Source organism: Gambusia affinis, linkage group LG15, assembly GCF_019740435.1.
Source record: "Gambusia affinis linkage group LG15, SWU_Gaff_1.0, whole genome shotgun sequence".
Taxonomy (NCBI): domain Eukaryota; kingdom Metazoa; phylum Chordata; class Actinopteri; order Cyprinodontiformes; family Poeciliidae; genus Gambusia; species Gambusia affinis.
In genome coordinates this window covers 3472256-3493691 of record NC_057882.1, presented here as the reverse complement: position 1 = coordinate 3493691, position 21436 = coordinate 3472256, and the positions used below count along the sequence as shown (strand labels likewise).

General features: G+C 39.8%; 1 protein-coding gene across 2 annotated transcripts; it reads left to right on the top strand.

The window, feature by feature from the left end:
* The first annotated feature begins 724 nt into the window (after positions 1–724).
* On the top strand, positions 725–21432 carry dtx2 (deltex 2, E3 ubiquitin ligase). 2 transcript variants are annotated; one of them, XM_044139958.1, is made up of 9 exons: positions 748–1351; positions 3355–3931; positions 6455–6513; positions 11576–11791; positions 16181–16248; positions 16739–16906; positions 17798–17959; positions 18411–18500; positions 20222–21432. In XM_044139958.1, the coding sequence occupies exons 1-9, from the start codon at positions 1036–1038 to the stop codon at positions 20468–20470; spliced, it is 1905 nt and encodes a 634-aa protein (XP_043995893.1). In that variant the 5' UTR covers positions 748–1035; the 3' UTR covers positions 20471–21432. The 2 variants fall into 2 exon arrangements, with proteins under 2 accessions (XP_043995894.1, XP_043995893.1); XM_044139959.1 differs by lacking the exon at positions 11576–11791 and having other exon boundaries at positions 725–1351.
* Positions 21433–21436: the final 4 nt, after the last annotated feature.

Here is a 21436-nt window from a genome sequence, read left to right as displayed (position 1 = left end):
TGAGACATTTAATGGTATATTTATGTATTTGATTTCGTTCTTTTTGACCCATACATCTATGGCAGTGTATTAGAGCAATTACAACTTTTCTTAGAAAAAAAACAAAACAAAAACAAAAACATTTCCAAGCTTGAAAAGTTAAAGCCTAAAGTTTTTTTAGATTAATCTCATAATCTTTCTCAAAATAAACTTTGAAATCTCGGAGTTAGAAAAGTAAAAAAAAAATTTAAAAATCGGCTTTTCAAACTCAAAAAGTTGCATCTAGTTTTGAGATTTTGACAGTCTTCTCTGTTAAATTTTCCACTAATACAATTTCTTGTTTTTTCTAGACAATTTCTGAAATTTATTTCGTTAGAGATTTATCTCATAAATTCTGGGTTTTACGACGGAAATGTACTCTTTTTTTATCTATTATTTCCCTAGAACACCGTCGTACACCTCCGGTGTATAATATGATTTTGCAAATCATTTTGTGACTCCCGCTTTGGATACCCCTTATGTACAGTACATTATTGTTACTTCTTCTTCTTCTTTTTTTTTTTTTTTTTACTTTTATTGTTGTCTAAATCTGCATGCTTGTGCTTCCCTGTTTGCCGCTGAATTTTCCCACTGAGGCAACAAAAGGTTTTTTTTTTCCTCATTTATCCTATTCTATTCGAAATAGACTGCTATCTGCTTCTGTTGCTTGGATTATGTGAATACCATAATTCTGACTCGGAAGTGTAAATCTCCTGCTTAGAAGCGCAAATGGAACGGACCACTACTATTTCCGACAGTCCGTGAAGGCAGCCGCTCAAGAAGGAAGGATTCCTGTTAACGTCTCTGCTCATGTAAAGCGATCTGAATGCTTCAGCTACGTCAACATGGTCAACATGTTTATTCAGGCCGTTTCCAGTTTGATCCCCTCCTCGTAACTTCCTCGCAGGCGTGCTAACACATTCCTAATGGAGTCTTTTAACGAGCCCAGCTAGCCTCGCTGCGGACATTGTTTTCGTCGTAGCCACAATCGGCTAACCAGTCGTTGTGTTAGCGAACATGGCGATTGTGTCTGGCTCCTGTGCCAGGGTGAACGGCTCCAGAAACGGGCCTTCGGTGTCGGCCACGACAGCCTCTGGCTCCGTGGGGCAGTCTCAGCCCATGATAGCCGTCTGGGAGTGGCAGGACGACCTGGGCTACTGGCGGCCTTACAGCGGCCAGGTTAGCGCCTACATCGAGCGGTGTCTGTCACCGCGCGGCCACCGGGGAGGCGGAGGAGCCGGCGTGACAAGCATCTGCCTCGGACAGTCGGACCCCAGCCTGTCGCCCTACCTCATAGACATACCGAGCCTGAAGCAGTTCCGACAGGACACAGGTGAACAAATTCAACGCGTTTGGACCTCTGTAGGCCGTTAATGTGTTGTATTTATAATGGTGTCTCACATATATCTTAACAGGCCTAGATGGTTTAGCTTCAGACGAGCTTCCTTAAAAAATTTATTTAATTCAGTTAAAAATACTTTTTTTTAATCCCAAAGGGAATTTAAATGTTTTAAATCATATCATCCAAATTTTTTCAGAGTTTTAGTACATCCTGATTGCTGTGGGCAGGAAAGATCTCCTGTAGCAGTCTGTATTACAGCAATTTTGAAGAAGCAACTGACTGAAGACACGTTGTTTTATAACTGTCACATGCATGTTCAGTGTTGTGCATAATTAGCTTAATTTTATAGGACTGCAACAAGATATTAAGCAATATGAGCTCTGCAAGTTCTTCAGATGCTAAAGGAGGCAAAAGGTATCGCTATAGCAACAGATGGCTGGATTTCTAGGGTTACATTGAGCTATCATAAGCCCAGTGCATATAGCATAATGTTGTACGGCAGAACATTCACAGTTGAAGTGCTGTCTGAAGAGATGCAAAGAAATGTTGACAAACATGAATAAAAATGGAGGATAAAGGCCTTTTTGTAGCATACATTTGCTTTCTTGAAAGTAATAATATCTCCTGATGTTAAAGGGTTTTCCCCAGAACAGAATCAGCCTTCTATCTGCTGGCCTCAATGTTTTATACGCTCACTGTTTTATATTATCATTTAATAATTGAGCTAATAACTAGAAACAGTCGCAATGCTGAGTTTGTTAATGTGCTTGTTGTTGTTGTTGTTGTTGTTGTTGTTGGAAATGTGACTAAATGGATACTAAAAGCTTTCATAAGTAGAAATAATTGGTAAAAAGATGAACAGTGCTGCAGAAATGGTTAAAATACAATATAACACATAGGAACATAATTCATATTCAATTTTTAAAAATGCAATGGGAGAAGTTTGGGATTTAATTTTAATGTTTGAAGAGCATCTGTGGGGAAAAAAAGAGAATTTCTAAAATACTCTGTAGTGATCCAGATGAAAAGTGACAATGAACCAAGAAAAGTCACATTAAACAAAAGAGATATTTACCTAGCTTTGTAATTCAAATGTAAAATGTAACTCTTAACATATGTAAATGTTTATTCAAATTGAAATGCTCCATAAGATGAAGGATGTGACAGGCCAGAGTGAGCAGACTGTCGAACAGAAGAGTGTTTTCTGTCGGGCACGTCTTCCAACAGCCAGACTGAGATCTGAAAAGGAGCAGCAAAGTAAATGAACTGGATTTCCAGCTGGTGCTGAAGTTTTGAATTAGTTTTTGTCCTCAAACTTCTTGTACCTGAGGTTTCTGAGGTGTGATTAAAAATTAGATCTCAGGCTTTCTGAAAGCTTTTGGATTTCACATGATTCAAACAGACCATGAACATGTGTGGAGTTTAGATCTGAGTCACAGGTGAAGGCTCTTTAGGACGTTCCCAATGACTTGATGCTAACATTTCTGGTAATAAAATTAACTAACAATGACTTTAGTAATCTACTATTCTGGCCAGTATTCACATAACAAATTGGTACATTCTGCAGCTCTGTTAGATCCATCCGTCTGTCCGTCTGCTTTAAATTGAATGTTCTAGAGTCTGTATGTTCAAGTTAATGATTATTCAGTTATTGAATTAGTTGATCGTTATGACAATAATCTATTAATCCTAATAATTGTGATAATTCCAATAATTGACTAATCACAATTAATCCAATTAATCGTTTCAGCCTTATTGCTAAGACAGCAACACATTAGCAACATATTAATGAGGTTTATTCAAAACTGTAGTAAAAAATGAACACTAAAGCATGGAATAATAGAGGAATTAATACCAAAAATAGATTTAAAAGCTCTTCACGTGGAGGGAAAAATAAAAAAGTAGATATTTAGTATGAGTAGGAGTTTTAGATGCTGAATGTTTCTGGTGTTCTGTGTCGCCGTTTTGCTGAAGTCCTTCCTGTGTAATTTCAGGAAAGACGCGCTCCGTGCGCCGGTCGCTGTTCGCCCAGTCCTCCGGCCTCGGCAGCGGCGTCTACTGGGAATGGGCCAACGACGAAGGCAGCTGGACTCCGTACGAGACCCGGACTTCCATCCTTTTGGAGCACAGCTACCAGGCGCGCCAGGGCACGGCCGACCTCGGCCCCCACGGATACAACTACATCGTGGACCTGACGTCTCTGGCCCAGGTCAATAAATCGACGGGCTTCAGGCGGCAGGTGCGGCGGCAGTGCAACCTGCCCTACCCACTGGCCTCCTCCGGGCCCCCACCCCCCACCTGTTCCTGCCAGCAGTGTCTGAGCCACAGCAGCACGGGACCAATGCCCAGCCGCTCGCGACATTCCTTCTCCTCCAGTAGCCTGAACCGGCCCATCCTCCAGGGGACAGGGAGGGTCGCTGCTGCTCACCCCACTTCCGTCTACTCGCCCTACCCCAGGAGACCCCTCTCTGTGGGGGGGATGTCTTGGGGCAGCCCCTGGCCGCCGCCGCCCTCTGCTGGTCAGATGTCTGCGCCTCATCTGAGCGGCTCTCCAAGTGCTAACGGGTTAAGGTTGGTGTCTGCCGCTTGCTATGGGGGTGAATCACTTGCAGCAGGATGCACTTGCGCACTCATCAATTTGGGACTTTATTCTTGTAATTTTTACTTTATTTCTTCTATAAAACTCTGTCGTTACAAAGTGCTCCTCAAAAGGAAATAATATTAACCATCTTCTAACCATCTTTTTAGGGTTTTTCGTAATCAAAACCATTGATTTTGTGGAGCTAATTTAGAAAATATTTGCTAGAAACTTTATGCTTATATGGCAGTAAATGTAACTTTTTGTTAGCCGCCGTATCAATCATCAATCACAAACTGTAATTTGATGTTAACTATGACTGAGGCAGCAGCGTAGTGATAAAATTTGCTGTAAACTCACAGTTATGCGATGGCATAAGAATATGCACACATTTGTTGATTTTTGCGTGAATTTGCGACGTCACAGAATTGCAATAAAAACCTGGAGGGGCTAAAAAAGGCAGCAAACAGATTAAAAACTGCTCCGATTTGATTGATAAAATAATATGTAGCTAACTGTTACTGTGTGGGTTCTATTCATGTGTCTCTGAGATCTAGAGGGCCACATAACAAGGTTCCGGTTCTGGTTCTGCTCTGCATCCCCAGAACCAAACGAGGAGAAGCAGCATTCAGCATCTATGCACCACAAATTTGGAACAAACTTCCAGAAAACTGTAAAACAGCTGAAACACTGACTTCCTTTAAATCTCAACTAAAAACCCACCTGTTTAGGATTGTGTTTTAAACATAATCAATTACAAATTTATTGAAGGAACCTGACTTAATGTCGTGTTTTGATTATTGATTCTATGTTGCATTGTGTTTCTGTGTCTGATTTGATGTGAAGCACTTTGAAATGCCTTGCTGCTGAAATGTGCTATACAGATCAAATTTGATTGATTGATTGATTGATTGATTGATTGATTGATTGACGGTATCAAGCCAGATTTGGCCCCCGAGCCTCGACGTTGACGTCCCCTGATCCCAGCTTCGTTTCTCTCCGTCTGTCTCTTCGCTGACCCGTCCCGTCAGACAGGAATGTTTTAGCGATGTTTGTTCTGGCTCAGTTCCTTTTGTTCTAAAGTTGAAGAAAGCAGCTTCCAAAAGACAAACGGTGAAACTGATGACTGTAATGAATACACAGTTCACTGGCACTTCATTTGGGGTCTAATTTTCTTCAACACAGAGTTTAATTTGGTCTCTTCTCAACCACAGGTTATTAATAATTGTGGGGTAAAAAACTGCAGAGCTAATCCACCAGTTAATTTCTGCAGCTGTTCCCATATAAACAGATGTGCGTAGTTGACTTGGATGGTGATTTGTCAAAGAAATATTCAAACCCCTTAAACCTTTTTTGACATTTTGTCACATTGCAGCTGCAGATGTCGTACTTTATGTAATTACCGTAGTGCATTAATTTAAAATGGAATGAAAACGATCCGTGGTTTTCAAATTTCCAAATCCTGTCGGCGTGGCAGGCATCCAGTTACAAAATTGGCAATAATTGGATAAATAGTAAATGGCTTAATGAAGTAATTATTGTGCAAAATATTGAATCCAAAAAAAAAACCAGCTGCATGAATGAATTTCTTTATTAATTGGACATGATCAATATTATTGCATTGTTCTATTAGTTTTTTTTCTTGTTACATTTTTTTCTCCCCACCAGGGGGTCTCTTGGCTCTAGTGTCCCTTATATGACAGCAGGCTGACAGGAAAGGGGGAATGAGAGGGGAAGACATGCAGCAAGTGTCAGTCGTGTCCGGGAATCGAACCCGCGACAGCCGCGTCGCGGACTGAAGGCCTCCAATCGTGGGTCGTGCTATTCTCTACGCCACCACAGCACGGCCCTCTTGTTCCATTTTTAATTTTTCAATTTAATGTTAAATTTAGCTATATTGTTATTATTTATATTCAGAATGAAAAAAATAAAGAAATAAACTCAAAGATTAGCAATAAGTTGGAAATTAAATAATTTTGATTGTTGAATTAATACAGTTAAAATGATAAACATCAACTTGTCTCATTGTTTTATCAAATAAGTTGGGAAAGTTTTTTTTTTGGGATACAATATTAATTACTTTATCAAGCCATTCATTTATTTCTTCATTTATTGCCAATTTTGACAGGATCGGTCCTCCATAGATCCATGAGAACCTCAAAAAAAAATTGGATCACACTTAAATGTTAACGTTGCACCGAAGCTCCGTTCCGCTCCTGTTTTTACCTTTAAATCTGAATGAGGTTGTGATGGGGTTTGTTTCCTGCATGTCCATCAACATATCGACTGTGGAGTCATTCAGTCAAACCTGGAGTCATCAGGCCCAGCAGTAAGGATGTCGGATCCATCACAGGGTTTCTGTTTTCATGTCACAGCACCTTTTCTGCCGATATCGAGTCTGTGACGTGTGTTGAAAACTAAAATAGTTGCCAGTCTTTGTTTTGCACTTCCTCTTGAGTTTCCCAGTGTGTGTTTTTACTGATTGCGTGTTTTTGTGTGTGTTTCCCGGCCTGCAGTGTTCCTTCCATCTCTGTGCAGCTGAACGGCTCCACCAGCGTGAGCTCTGCCCTGGCAGGTAACCGGGTCACTAATCATCCATCCTCACAGTTTCCTCCACACCACATTTTCCGTCTGGATGCAGGTTTCAGGCCGCAGGTTGTTGCCGAGTTCGGTGCCGCCACACTGCATTTGTCTCTGCCTGTTTGGGACCGAAATCTGGAAAGGAACAAGAAGCGCAGAGTCCAACGTTTATGAATTTAGAGATGAAAAATGCTAAGAGAAAGAGTACATGGAAACATTTCCTCCTGGGTGAAAATCTATTCAACATATTCTGACCTAATTAAGCTCATTTATTTAAAATCTCATTATTTTTCAAATGGAAAAACCAGAGGTCTTTGACCGCTGAACGGTTTGCATGTGTTATTTATTTTTAACCACATTAAAAGGTTTCACTTTTCTAATCTCTGCCAACCATCGTTTAGCATGCAGATGAACCGGTTTCTGAAAAACCAGTTCCTCTGTTGCTCCAGTTCGATTTCACAATAGTTTTCCCAGCATGTCAAAAACCAAAAGCACCTTGTGGATGTCATGTTTGAATCTTCACTTTCGACACTTACCCAAAAAAAAGGTTATTTTGCCTACTCAATAATAAACTCAGTATATAATACTTTATTTAAACAAATAAATCAGTCAGATTGATTGCAGGAAAAGGATTTGTAAATGATTCTAAATCCAAAACTTAAAAGGGTTCTAAAGTTTACGTCATTAAAAGTAACTTTGCCAATCATTTTGAAAAAAAAAAAAACCCTACAAAAAAACCACAATTTAGTCGATTTTGAAAAACAATATCAGGATTTTTGTCACTCTCTTTGAAAATATTTAGCCAAGTTTATAAAATGAATTGAAAGCAGATTTGGGTGCATCAAAGTCACTGGTTCTTACAAGAGATAAATACGTTCTTTTCTGTTGTCAGAATGTATTACTTTGTAATAGCTTCTTCCTAATTAAAAATATAAATTTGCCATCACACACCTGTGTGGGGCGACCAAATTCGTATCACAATCCGTCCAGACCAAAAAACAACAACAAAAAAAACAACTTAAAAGCATTTCATCATGAATGAATTATTGGTTTAGCCCTGGACAATGAGACAAAACGACAAAGGGCTTATCTCAACCAAACATGTGCTGCACATAACTACCAGAGTAGAAATCTTTATTAATTCACAAATTTCATATTTTCACACATAAGGCACATTAAGCGAAACAAAACTCCACGACGCTCCTGACTACGGTAGCTGTAACGTGAGTAAAGCATTTTGACAGAGCTCTGTTAATTCATTCACTAGATGGTTGGTTGGTTTAACTCCAGAACGATATTTAAGGCGCTCCAGATTCTAAGTCGTTTTTTGATCAAATTTAAAGACTTTTAAGTGAGTTTTATGGTATTCTGTGCTACTACTCATCCTGTCATGGCTGTACATCATTTACTCCCATAAAGTCTTCCAGCATCTCTTCATATACAACAGTCTTCTTCCATTTCCACTGGTAAATAACCGGACAGTAGAGTCGTTTTAAAACAATGACATCATCAACACAGACGTTCGGAACAAGTGAAGTTTTGGGCCGGAGAAATGATTCCCTAAAATGTTTTGGGGAAATGTTTCACTAAGTGATATTCATGCAATATCAATATTTTGAGATTTGATTCCAGTTCCGCTTTAAATAAAACAGAATAAAACGGGGAGAGACTTTTGCTGTTACACTGAAGCGTTCTCCATGTTGGGCCTTGTTGTTTTATGCATGTTCAGAGCGACTCTGGCATTGAAATCTGCTCTGCTGGACCAACTTTACAAATTTGCTCAAAGTTGTATTTTGCCATATTCTCCCTGCTGCTTTTTGTTCCAAGCGCTCAATTTTCATAAAGTATATAAGATACTTCAATGTTTAATTAGAACAGAGTATCTACAGACTCACTGAGGCTCAGCTTGAGCAGAAAACATTCATAATTTAATGCATATTCATGCTGCTCGGCTCCCCAACGTCAGCACAATTCAAAATCATATCAAGTCATCGTATTTAAATAAGAGACGGTTTGATCAAAATCGTACATTCAGTCCGGCTAGTTGGCTCTGAGGTCGAGCTTCAAACCTCACTTTGAACCTTTTTTTAATCAGCGATGTTTGAGTAAAAATTGAGGAATTTAATTGAAATGAACCGATGCATTCAGCAGAGGGGAAAAAAAAGCAGTTCTGCATAATTAAGCATGGTAACGTTAGATAGGGCTGTCATTAAATGTGAGATAAAGTATTTTCTGTCACTTTGTTTTCTCCTGCTGCGCACCTTTTTTAATTTAAAAGCCAGGTGCCGAGCTGACTGGATCAGTCCAATCAGAGGCTGCTGGACCAGAACCTCATTAGGCGGGAGCACCCAGCTGAGACTTTGAGTAAATGATTTCAAATGGAAGGTCACCCCCGCAGCATCTTCTCCTAATGCAGCTTTACTGCTCACCAGACTGAAGTGAACAGCAATGATAACCAAACACGCAGAACAAATACTGGTGGCTCCGGAACATAAATATTAAAGAATCATATGCATGTTTCAACATCTGCAGCGGCAGAAATCCTAATAGTTTTGGAGATTTATTTTTCTGTCGTCATGTGGAGCTAAAGGCTGAAGGTGTTCAGCTGATGCAGATGTGCACGGATGCAGTAACCCTGAAACATGTCTGAAACAGGCAGCGTCCACTAGCTTGAACCACAGTAGGTTATGTGTTGGTCAGGGGGACATGAATTTTCTCAGTTCTTAAAGGTGACATGTTATGCTACTTTGGACATTTTAAAATAGGTACAAACATTTTCGTTTCATGTTTTGTACAAATTGATTCCCAGATAATGGGATTTTAGTCTGTTCTGTTTCAAGCCTGGCTGATTTAGGGCGTCTTGTCACTTTAAATCTAAATAAGCAGCAGCTGGCCACTTGTATGTGTGAAGTGGTTTTTGGATTGTAAGTCAACAACACACTGTGCATACAGTAGTAAACCCGCTGACTAAACCTTCTGAATTTCAGCTTGGGTTGAGACTGACGGGTTGCTAGGTAACGTTAGGTTTTGTGAGGGACGGCGCCTGTTGATTTGTGACGTTACATTCTGGAGGTTTTTCAGACACCAAAAAGCATCAACAAAAAAACTCCAAAAATCACCCAGCTGGTTTTTAAGTGCTTAGCGTGTTTATTGACGCGATGGAGAAGAAAATGTAAAGAAGAAAAATTGTAAGTTTTTTTTAATAGCTCCCCCTGTAGGCTTTTCTTTTGTTATTTTATTTATTTTTTTTTTAGTATTTCTCTACATCAATGTGTTATTTCATATGTGGCTATTTCACATTTCCTGTTGGTCAACATGTAATACAAACAATATCTCAGATTTTTGTCATACCAGATTGGATTTTCATTGACTTTTTCTTGCTTTCTTTTCTCAACAAGAAAAAAGTTGTAGAGAATCTTTGGTCTAATTGAACACGGGCAGGAAATCATCAGCTCTTTATTTGTTTGAAGTTAAACGAGAGGCAATAAAATCCCGAGAACTGAATCCCTCAGAAATATTCAGCATATAAAAAGAAAACAAATTTGTCTGAAATCTAAATTTCAGACAACCAAGAATAACTTCAACACAAGCAGCTCTACGGTTTAGAAAATGGCTTGCTTGATGACGCATTTCATTTTGTAAACATGCTGTTTTCTAATTCGATTCCTTCTTGGAGCTCGTTCGGATCGTTGTCATTATGTCTCAACAACAAGAGCTGCTTAGTAGACAGGAAAACCTACATTTGCACCGACTGAGAGTACAGTTAAAACTCCTGACGGCAAGTCGTTAAATTGGAGTTTAAATACATGTGGGGCAGTAAAAAAGGCAGTAAAAACAAAAACTGCATGAGGACTGTTTGGTTGCAATCTCTGGGCCCTTAAAAACCACAACAATAAAAACCTAGATATTAACATATCTGAAGAAATTGGTTTACGTTTAAGTAAAACTTTTTAAGTGAGTCTTTTTATTTTTTTGCAGACAGCACAGCGAAGATCTTCTGTTACAATTTAAGCAGGAGTTCAGTTAACATACAGAAAGATTCACCGTGTCCTTTTGAGATGTTTACTGCTGTATGTAGGAGGTTGATTAGTTTTTAAAGTGTGACAAAAATAAGTCAACACCATATTGGAAACCTGTGCAATATTATTGCCAAATTATGTGGTTTGTCTACATTTTCAACTATATATATTTTTTTCTTTTCAATTACCAAAATACTCCTCAGGTTCATAATAATAATATACTAGACCAGATGAAAGCACATGCTGATAGCCACTAGATGGCGTTTTACAGGAAAGGATTATGGCCAGTGCAAAAAAATAAAAAATATAATGACCTGGTAATTTATTTTTTTTTCAGTGACCCTAATTTTTTTCCATAGCTCTTCTTAACTCACGTGGACAAATATGCTGTGGCTGTACTCTCTGGTCACACTGTTTGTTGCTCAGGTGCTCCATGTTCAGCAGGTGAGGCCATATTGACCTGTTTCTGCTGCTTCCTCCTGAGCTGACGGTAGAATATGTTCACTTTCCAAACAAACTCATTAAAGAATCATGACTTGTTGTAAATGCAACAAAATCCCAGTTAGTTTAAGTTACAGTTCAGACTCGGATGCAGTTTCTCTTTATCACTCTACCCCGCAGCCTCATTGAGGTTTTATTTTTCTTTTAGAACGAACATTAAATTTGATACTTCCTATTTAGATTCTGGAGTCACAATTTTACGATCTGGAATCGGTTTGAATGCATTTTAAGGTGCGACGCGTTCACTGCAGTGGGTTTTATCACCTTACTTGCATCAACAAACTACATTTCTCCGCTCAAAGCTTTGTTCCAGAGCGCCGTCTCGTTATCCCTTAGAGTTCGGCCGCTGAAACCTGCGACTGCTGTTCAGACTTTGTGACTTTTTTGTGCGTGAGTGAGAGTCGCAGCAGACGCCGCCGCCGCCGCTGCTGCATTACTCATTCTTTCGATTTGTTCCTTTCTGCTCCTGCACCCCTCACTCGCTCCCGACTCATCCCGACCCATTCCCACCCCACCCCCACCTCACCCTCGCTCCAGGCATGGCCTCCATTTTGATGTCAGCGGTGGGACTCGGCGTGCACTTCACCTCCGCCCCCCTCCCTCAGCAGCAGCAGCAGCAGCAGCATCAGCAGCAACAACCTGCTCCTTTTGCTCTTCCTCCTCCTCCTCCTCTCCTCCCCACAGCCAGCAGGCCCCACAGCAGCAGCAGCAGCAGCAGTTCAGTTAGGAGAGCAAAGAGGCAGCACAGGAGAGGTAGCTACCTCGCTACGAGCCTAAATCCACCTCTTCATCTCCATCGTCATCCTCCACCGGCTTGAGGAGCATTCCATCCTCCACATAGCGCTGACTTTTGTTTTCTCGTGTCTCGCACTAATCCCGCTCTGTGTGGTTTGTCATCTCATCGTGACGTTCCCATCAGTGTCGCTGCTTTCAAACATTTGCTTCCACCTGTTATGTCAGTGTGACGCGTGGGAAATGTCAGGTTTGGTAAAAGTGTTTTCTCAGCATCGGGAACTAAACGGCAACAACAACAACAACAACAACTAGGGCTGAAACGATTGATTGATTATTGGAATAATTGTCAATTAATTTAGTAGTCGATTGTTGGCTCTAAAAAGTAGCTTTTTGTTGACAATAATGAGGCCACAACAGATTAATTCAATTAATCCTGATTAATTCAATTAATCCTGATTAATTCAATTAATTCTGATTAATTGAATTAATCCTGATTAATCTGTTATTGAAATTATCGTCAGCTAATTTAGTTATCGATTTATTTCTAACTGGACTATAAAGACTCAGAAAAGGATATTTTGCAGTAATTGAGCAAAAACTGTGTAAAATATTTACATTTTGCATTCAAGTTAAAAAAATAAAATAAATAATACTTCTGTAAGGAGAACTCAAGTGGTCGAGTTCAGCTCTATCAGCTCCAAATGTCACTAAGAACAAACCCACAAGAAGAACCTTTAATCCGAAAAAGTCAGATTAGCCATTCATTGTCTTTATTAATTTTCACACTTGAAGTATTTTTTTTAGCCATATATTCATTCTTTGCTACAAATAATCAAAATTCTCTTTTGCATTTAGTAAAAAGAGTATTTAAAAAAAAAAAAGAATGATAGGATAAAAAAGGCTCACCAGGATGCAGAATTGTTTTCATGTTTATTGTTTTCATGCAATTAATCGGTTAATATTCAGAATAGTTGATTAATCGATTACTAAAATAATTGTTGCTGTTTTACTTCATGTCCAGAATCAGTCAGGTTGCTGAAGTCCTGCTTTTAACTTTAAAACGCGGCACCTTTTAAAAGTATTCAAACCGCTTGGATTGGTTCCCTTTGCAGCCCAAAGCTTCATTGTTGTTGTTGATAGATCAACACATTGGATTGGAAACCGCTGCAAATGCATCAGCAGGGCCGGACTTACAAGAATCTGGGCCCCTGGGCTGGAGCCCACTGTAGAAACATTCTTCTGCTAATGCAAACTAGAAACCATTAGTGGGCAGTAATGAACCAGTTCATGGTTGGGTTACTGCGTCCCTCGACATCTAGCGTCATGCTGTTCCTCTGTAGATTTTGTCATTTAATTTATTTTGGCGTTGAGGATTTGGGTTTTTGGGCTTTTGGACATTTTTTCCGTCTGGTTTTGGATGCTCTGCAGATGCAAGAATTTTTGCACTCTGAATGGTTGTGATGTGAAACTGGTTTTCCTCCAGAACAGCTGACAGGGAAAAGGATTAGGACCAAACTATGTTCACGCATTAGAACGGCCCAGTCAGAGGCAGGACGTTGAAGTTCCCAGATGTTCTCCATCAAACTGAACTTATCTTTGAACCTCTAGATGAGCCGTACCACCAGTAGAGATGGGGTCATATTACAGAAGCATGCCACACTTCTCAGATTTGTATTTGTTTACTAAAGTAAAAAAAAACTAAAAAATCTTCATTCCCAATTAATAATTTCTATTTGTCACATAAAATCCATTAAAAACAAATGTGAACAACTTTAAGGGATGCAATAACCTTTACACTGTAGTAACAAAAAAACGAGAAGTGGACAGTAAAAGTTATTAATTCTCCAGACTTGATTGAATAAAATAATTCTGAATTAAATAAAATAAACAACAAAGGAGGAAAAGAAGCTTTTAAGATCTGCTGACAGTAAGGCTGAGCTGTTTCTGTAACACTGTTATGTTGATGCAGCAACTCTTAACACAGCAGCTCTGCTGTGAAAAACCCCAGAAATGTCAGGAGTTGGTGATGCAAGCTCGTCTCTCTGCAGAGGTCACAGTTAAAGTTTAATGGAAGGACGAGCTGCAGAGGCTGGTGCTTGCTGTGCAGAGATCCTGCACTCTAAATGAATCTCTTAGTGTGACTCGTTTTATTTGTTTAGCTTAATATGAAGGAATAGATTTTGTCAAGAAGCTGGAGGCTGTAGAAAGGAAAGTTCTTTTGTTTCACATCTGGCTTTTCAAACCAGATTTCTTTTTTTTTTAAATTTTATTTATTTATTTTTTTCATTCCTGAACTTAAAAAGTTTGCTTTCAAATGAGGAAGCAGAGGAACTCTGTGCCTGTAGGAAGAGATCCGAGCTCTCACCAGGGCTGCAGGTGGGGTTGGAGGCGACGCGGCAGCATGAGACGGTGAAGGAACAGAACGTGTCGACAAGCTGCCAGAAAAAAAGAGACATGAAATCCTCTTAGTGCCTGCAGCGATGCTCCCGTAGATTCACCCTGGCTCTGAGGCTCTGAGGCTCCTTGTGGTTTTGAAAAAGTTGGAATTTCGGTCTGGAAAAATGTAAATAGCCTGGATGAAAGAACAAATTACCAGATGTTTATTAATTTGTGTCTAGTAAACGAGGAACTTTTATGTTGATATAAACATAAAAGACAACCTTCATTTTTGGTCCTTTACTTTGGGATTCTTTGTGGTTTTTATGCACCAAACATGGAAGCTTTGAAATTTCTATGTTGTTTCCCTGTTTTTATTGATTTAAAAAAAAAGAAAAGATTTTAAAGTTTCTGTTCTTAATCTTTGATAATCCAGTACATACTTTTCTGAGTATTACAGAGTTAAACTGATTTATATTTGTAGGGACTATAAACCCTCCTAACCCCCATTGGCCCAGGGATAAAATGATTGGTTAGTTTTGCTTCACCAAAGCTGACAAACGTGTGCAAACTGATTTCAAGTCTGTTCAAGAGCAAGGCAAAAATATGCAGTATAATCTATAATATAATAGAAAAATGGGTTTGAATATTTTTGCTGGATTGGTAATACACAGTATACTTTCCTGGTATTTGTCTGAGGATAACAAGCGAACACAGTGACAGTGATGGTTGTGGTCAGTCCATGTCACTATTTCAAGCTTCCTTTGGTTTCCAGCCCTGCAGGAGTTCAGGCTGATTCCACCTCAACCAGCAGCGGCTGGAGAAGGTAACCATCTGCCCTGATGGCTCAGCATGGAGGAATTTGGAAAACCTGACAGAGGATCTATCATCTACCAAGACGTATCAGGGCCAGAAAATCAAAATCAAAAAGCTGTGCAAGAATTTAGCTTAATAATAATAAAAAGGCTTAATAATTTAGCTTAATAATAGGAGAAAAAAAGTCCTATGACAATGTCACATTATAAGAATAAAATCGTAACAGTACAAGAAAAAAGTTGAAATACGTGAAATAAAAGTGGCACGACAAAGGTTTAATACAAGAATAGAGTCATATTACCAAAAAAAGTCAGAATACAAAAGAGTTGAAATAATCCTGAAAAAGCTGTAATAATGTGAGAAGTTTAGAATAAAGTCGTAATACAATAAAAAAAAAACTTGATACGAGGAAGTTGTAAGAATTATGTTACAAGAATGAAATCATACAACAAAAGTTGAAATCATATGAAAATACTTGTTACGAAAAAAAGTTAATTCAAGAAAAACATACAACATGATAGTCGTTTTACATGAAACTCAGTCATGTTACAGGAATAAAGTGGTAATATGAAATAATGGCACATTCTGAGAATAAAGTTCTGATATATGAGAAACTCATCATTTTACCAGAAGAAAGTTGTTTTAGGGGAAGGAAGACGTAGTTTTAGAACGGCGACACAAAAACTGAATTAAAATGAGGAATGTTGAGAATCGTGAAGAAATCCTTTTTTTTTTACTTAATCTTTTAACACAAATGATCAAATCAGATGATCAGCAGCAGGACTGTGGAGACGACCGAGTCCAGTCTGAAGAAAATCTCATCAGATCTTTAACTCTTATTCAAACTTTGCTCTCTTTAAAACAACTTTTTTTTTTCTAGTGATTTTCTGACTTCATTGTGGTAACAATACTAATAATACTCATAATTAAAAGCATTTGTTGGTCTGACTCTAGTGCTCTGTCATAATATCGCTGCACTAGTTCAGTTCACCCTCCTGACTGACAGTAAGGAAGAAACGATGGTTTAACGTGGAGCTGAGCGTCGGGTCTGAAATGTTTTCTATGAACCATCATTAATGTCCGTCTCCATCACCACCATCTCCCCGTCGTCACATCGTCTCTCCTCACCAGTTTGCATGTAGACGTGAATTTCTCACGTCGTCTTCCTGAGGAAAATAACCAGATGTTTGTTTTCCCGTTTCGTCCCACTGCCAGCGCCAGGCCAGAGGTCCGAAGACGTGATCCAGCGCTACATGGAGGTCGTGGCTGACGCTCCAGAGGAGGTAAAGGTTTCCCACGTTTCGCCAACTCATCAGCATCCTGATCAGAAACAAATCAGAGAAGCGTTTGACAGACACGGGCGAGTAAACGGAAAGTTATCGCCCTGCATTTGTGTCCTTAGTTCACGTACCGACAACAGTTTCAATTAGTGTCCAACCTGTTCCTGAGGTGGACTTTAAAATGAATTCCTTCTAGATGAATGTGTTGGTACATAATTACATTTATGCAACGACTCAATATTTCCCGTGTTGATTCTCCTTCTTCACAACTTGTATGAAGTTCTGACTGAATGGGAGCCGCTCTCGTCTTCTTGTTCATACGATATTAGAAATACATTAAAGATGCAAATCAACAACTCAGTTCTTTTTAAACAAAAGCACTTTATTGCCTAAAATGCCTTAATAGCATTTCTTTAGTGAACACCCGATCATTTGTAGCAAACGACAGGAAGTGAATATTTTTTCTGACTGCGTGGCTCTCTGTCCTGCTCAGGACTGCATCATCTGCATGGAGCAGCTGTCCAATCCGTCCAGCTACGAGACGCCGCCGTCAGAGGAGGGAGGCCAGAGCATCGTGCCGGAGGCCGTGGGGAAATTCATCAAGTGTGGACACACCCTGCACATGCTCTGCATGCTGGCCATGTACAACAACGGAACAAAGGTACACCGCAGACCAGGGTCCAGAACCACGCACCGCTAAACGGATACATAGAGACGGCAAACATGGCTGCAGCATTCAGACAGCCGCTTGAAATCTTTGAAAATTCTTGAATTCCACTTAGGTTTTTTTCAAGGTTTGGAAAGTGCTTGATTTCTGTATATAATCCTTGAAAGTGCTTGATATTCACATTGCACAGTTTGGTAGTAAAATGCAATCTAATGTTTGAGTAAAATCCTAAATGTGGAAAATATTTACAGTTGAAACCAGTTCATTTTTATACACCTAATAAAAAGACTTTTTTTTTTCCTCCTCAGTGTTTGAAAGTGAATCAGATTAAACTTATTGTTTTATGTTAGTTAGAATTACCAAAATTATTTCTATTTACTAAATGCCCGAAAACTTTGTGAGATTTTTATTTTTTTTTTAAAACATTTTTTATGACTTTTTGTATTTTCAAGCATTTCATTTGAGCAGGACACTCATTTACCTCCACAGGATTTGTTTGGGTCTTATTAATATGTATTATTCCTAACATCATTATATTATAAAGTTATCAAAATTGAAGTTATTGAATTTTGTTAAATGAGTCAGTGAGTGAGACGTTTCAAAACATCAGATTGTTTTATTTTAGTCGACCTTGTTTCTGCTGTAGAATACCATCAGAAAAAAATAATTACCAGTAGTAACTGTGATGAATAATACTGAAGTGATTAAATTGCCTTTTTTTTTTTAGTTCATTTCTGTTGTTTTTAACTCCACGGTGTGGCACTGGAAATGTTTAAACTTGCCTTGAAAATGCTTGAATGTTGCTGTGAAAGTGGACGACGCCCTGATCGGGTTGCTGGTTTGAACGCTGAGTTCAGTCTAATTGGCTCCGCCTCCTCCCCGCAGGACGGCAGCCTCCAGTGTCCGTCCTGCAAGACCATCTATGGAGAGAAGACCGGCACGCAGCCCAAAGGCAAGATGGAGATCTACAGCGTTGGCCAGTCGCTGCCTGGTCACCCCGACTGCGGCACCATTCAGATCATCTACAGCATCCCACCTGGGTTACAGGTACGCCAGCCACACCGCACTTTACAGGTGCTGAACGATTAATCAGGATTAATCAACTATAGGAATAATCGTTAACTGGAGTTTACAGACTCAAAAAAAAAAAAAAAGGCCATTTACTGAAAGAGCAACTGAAGTCAGAGTTGGAATTAAATCCAAATTATACAAGAAATGTACATTTTACATTTGAGGTGAAAAATAACTGTTGTCTGTAAACATGTTGCCCTCAAGTGGCAAATTGAACTGATGTCACCTCCTATACTTGCAGCAAATACAAACAAAGACGAATGAAACCAGAACTAAAGTAGAACATCCAGTATCAGAAACTTTGGCGGTGCTAAGAAGCCTCTCCCAAAGATAATCTCAACAATCAATCATGATTAATTTGATTAATTCAGCCTCAAGCTGTATAAGAGTTCTCAGTTCTTCGTCCCTCTTCCTCCTCTTCCTCCAGGGCCCGGAGCATCCCAACCCAGGACAGCCGTTCACCTGCAGGGGGTTTCCTCGCTTCTGTTTCCTCCCCGACAACAACAAGGGCAGGAAGGTAAAACATGGAGGAGATTTCTGCTTAACGCTGGGATTCAATCATAAACGATCCGGGCTGTCGCTGCTGCCTGCAGGCACGCCCACCTGCAGGCTTCATACCCGGTCATAACATCCACTTCTACATTCATCGGTCTCTGAACATTCAGTTCTCTCTGTCCAGATGGTCAGTAGCATCATTAAACAGGTCAGGACCTTCTGACCTTCCCAGCCTGTCTGTTGGTAACAACTCGTTAATCCGAGTTCCTTTCTTTATCTTGTGAAAAGTGAAATCGACGTAAAAATGTGGTGAAATTCTCAGCTTTCTAATAGACCAAGTGCAATAAACAATAAATCAATCAATCATCTGACAGAAACTGCATAATGAAAGTCTTTAGTCTGGTGCTTTGGTCTTAGCTAGCACTTTTTTGAAGGACAGTTTTGTTAATATTAATAATAATAGTTTATAACTTAATTAATTCTATTTTGGTTCATTATTATTATTTAAAATGTCTCCCGGTTCCAGTTTGAAATCTTCATTCAAATTTAAACTTTATTGATTTGAGAATGTGTTCTTGCTTTATTATCTTTACATTACTTAAATGATCTCAACACAATATTGTTCCTGTTTATGGTAATAAGTTCTGAGTCAGTTTGTCATCCAGTGAAGTGTTTCTGGTGTCAGCTCTGCTGTTTCATCAGGTTACCAGGTGAAAACTGAGCCACATTGAGTTGAGTAGAACCAATCACTGCGATGGTTGAAACAAATCAAAATGAAGTTTATTAGAATAGTCGGCGGTTGCAGCTGGAGACCAAAGCCTGACAACTTGCTAATGATCAGAACAACGGAGGGAAATGTTGTACATTAAAGCCAACCGGTCACTTTTTGTGTCCAGGCCTGCAGGTCATATCTGAGCAGACTATATGCTGTTTCTTAAAAGGCATATTAAAAATTTGAATTGCATGATGTCAGTAAGATGTTTTTTGGAATGTGAAACGATTCAAACTTTAATTACAAAGATATTGCAAAAATAAATACATTTTTAAATGACATCACTGGGTCACAAAAAGACCCTCTTACACATCAGAGGGTTATTTTTAAGCCGTATCGCCCAGAACCTCATAAAGGGGACCGTTATCCAAAATGTACGTTTTGCAGGTTTGTACTTCCATTTGGGTTTTTGCTGCTTCTGAAAACAACCCAAGAGCTGAAAACACCAAACTGCTTTTAATGGTAACAAATGAATGTTGCTTTTGGTGTTTGGACAATGAGCCGTTTCTAAAACCTTCCGATTGTTAAGTCACCGTTGACGGGCACCGTGTCGTTACCTAGCAACAGAAGCTGAGCAACAGCACATTTGGTCAGCTGGTCTTGCAGCTGTATGCGCTGTACAATGGCTGCTGGAAAAGAGTGTTGACTTCCCATCCAGAATCCTCTTGCTGCATTCTTGTTGGCTGTGCAGGAGGCTCCACTTTTGCTTTTCAAAGATGTATGGTTGTACAACTATGCATCGGTTGGCAGCCATTTTCACGTGTTAGAAATTTGACTTTGGGGGCGTGGCCAGCAGCAGCTTATCTGTATTTAAATTGAGGGAGGCCCTAAATGGCAGACGAAAATCTCATCATCTAAGCATGATTTGGTGCCAAAAATGAAACGAGAATGTTTGCATGTATGCTAACCTGTTCAATGAAGTGCAAGATGTCTCCTTTAAGTGGCTCAGCGGTCTCTCTGCTCACGGTCAGGTCCTGGAGCTGCTGAAGGTGGCGTGGATGCGGCGCCTGATCTTCACCGTGGGAACGTCCAGCACCACCGGGGAGCACGACACGGTGGTGTGGAACGGCATCCACCACAAAACCGAGATGATGTCCAACCTGTCGGGCCACGGCTACCCCGACCCAAACTACCTGGACAACGTTCTGTCAGAGCTGGCCTCGCAGGGCGTGACAGAGGACTGCCTCAAACCTCCGGGCAGCGGCGGCGGCAGCAGTTAGGTCGCAGCTTCACACGTTTCCCCTCCACTGCAAACCGCCAGCTCAGCCCTCCGGTGAGGGAAAAAGAAATAAACACAACCATAATCTCTGCTGCTGCATTTCTGCACGTTACAAAACAGAAACGATGGAAGGGGGGTAAAAAAAAAAAAAAAAAGTCCCGCAGGCCTGATCTCCGTGTTCGCCTGCTCCTTCAAACCTCCAAAACACTGGAAAACTCGTGATTTTTCTCCCTTCCCCGTCCCAGACGCTTCATTATCCTGGTCTTTCAGCTGCAGCGGGAAGCAGAGCTCACTCTGGGAATGAGAATCTCATGAAGCACTTTAGCTCTTACAGTGCATTCAGCTGACACGGCGACAGCTACTTTGTTCAGTTGTTTTACTTCCTGTTGGTAAAAGCTGGGAACACGTGCAGTCGGAACACTAAAACTTCAAGTAGCAACGTCAGTTCAACGAAATAGATTTGATGAGAAGAGGCAATACTTCAGTTGTAAATAAAAATATAAATGCATCGAAAATATGAAAGAAAAAAAAAATGCCATAAAAGTTGTGACTTATTTTTTGTTAGTATTATTGTTTAGACATCTTCTATTTAAGCCTTCAAACTGGGGGCATTCTGCAGCTGTTTTTCATCATTTAATGTTGCAGTTGCCGTGCGAGAGAGAACAACAAGCCCTCTGACCTCAGTTATTTTCTCACCTCTGAGACAAAAAAAAAAAAAAAAATCTCTAGTTAAGAAGATTTGACAGTGTGACAATCAGTCTTCAACTTTGTCTTGACTAAAACAAGACTAGCAAAGCTGCAGCCAACGTGTCCATGTTCCCACGAGGTGCAACCTCCTGTATTCACATTATCCTGCTCACAGTGCTGCAGTCACAGCTGATCAGCTCAGCCTCGACGTGTGTACAACTTACAAAAAAAAAGGGAAAAAATGGATCTGCAATAAAGAAACAATGCAAAATAAAACCAT

Excerpts from the sequence above, each read along its gene's own strand:
- dtx2 (XM_044139958.1), top strand. The coding sequence starts at position 1,036 with ATGGCGATTGTGTCTGGCTCCTGTGCCAGGGTGAACGGCTCCAGAAAC. Across the intron at positions 11,792-16,180 it reads AAAGAGGCAGCACAGGAGAG|CGCCAGGCCAGAGGTCCGAA; the intron begins GTAGCTACCTCG and ends TCCCACTGCCAG. Across the intron at positions 16,907-17,797 it reads TGTACAACAACGGAACAAAG|GACGGCAGCCTCCAGTGTCC; the intron begins GTACACCGCAGA and ends TCCTCCCCGCAG.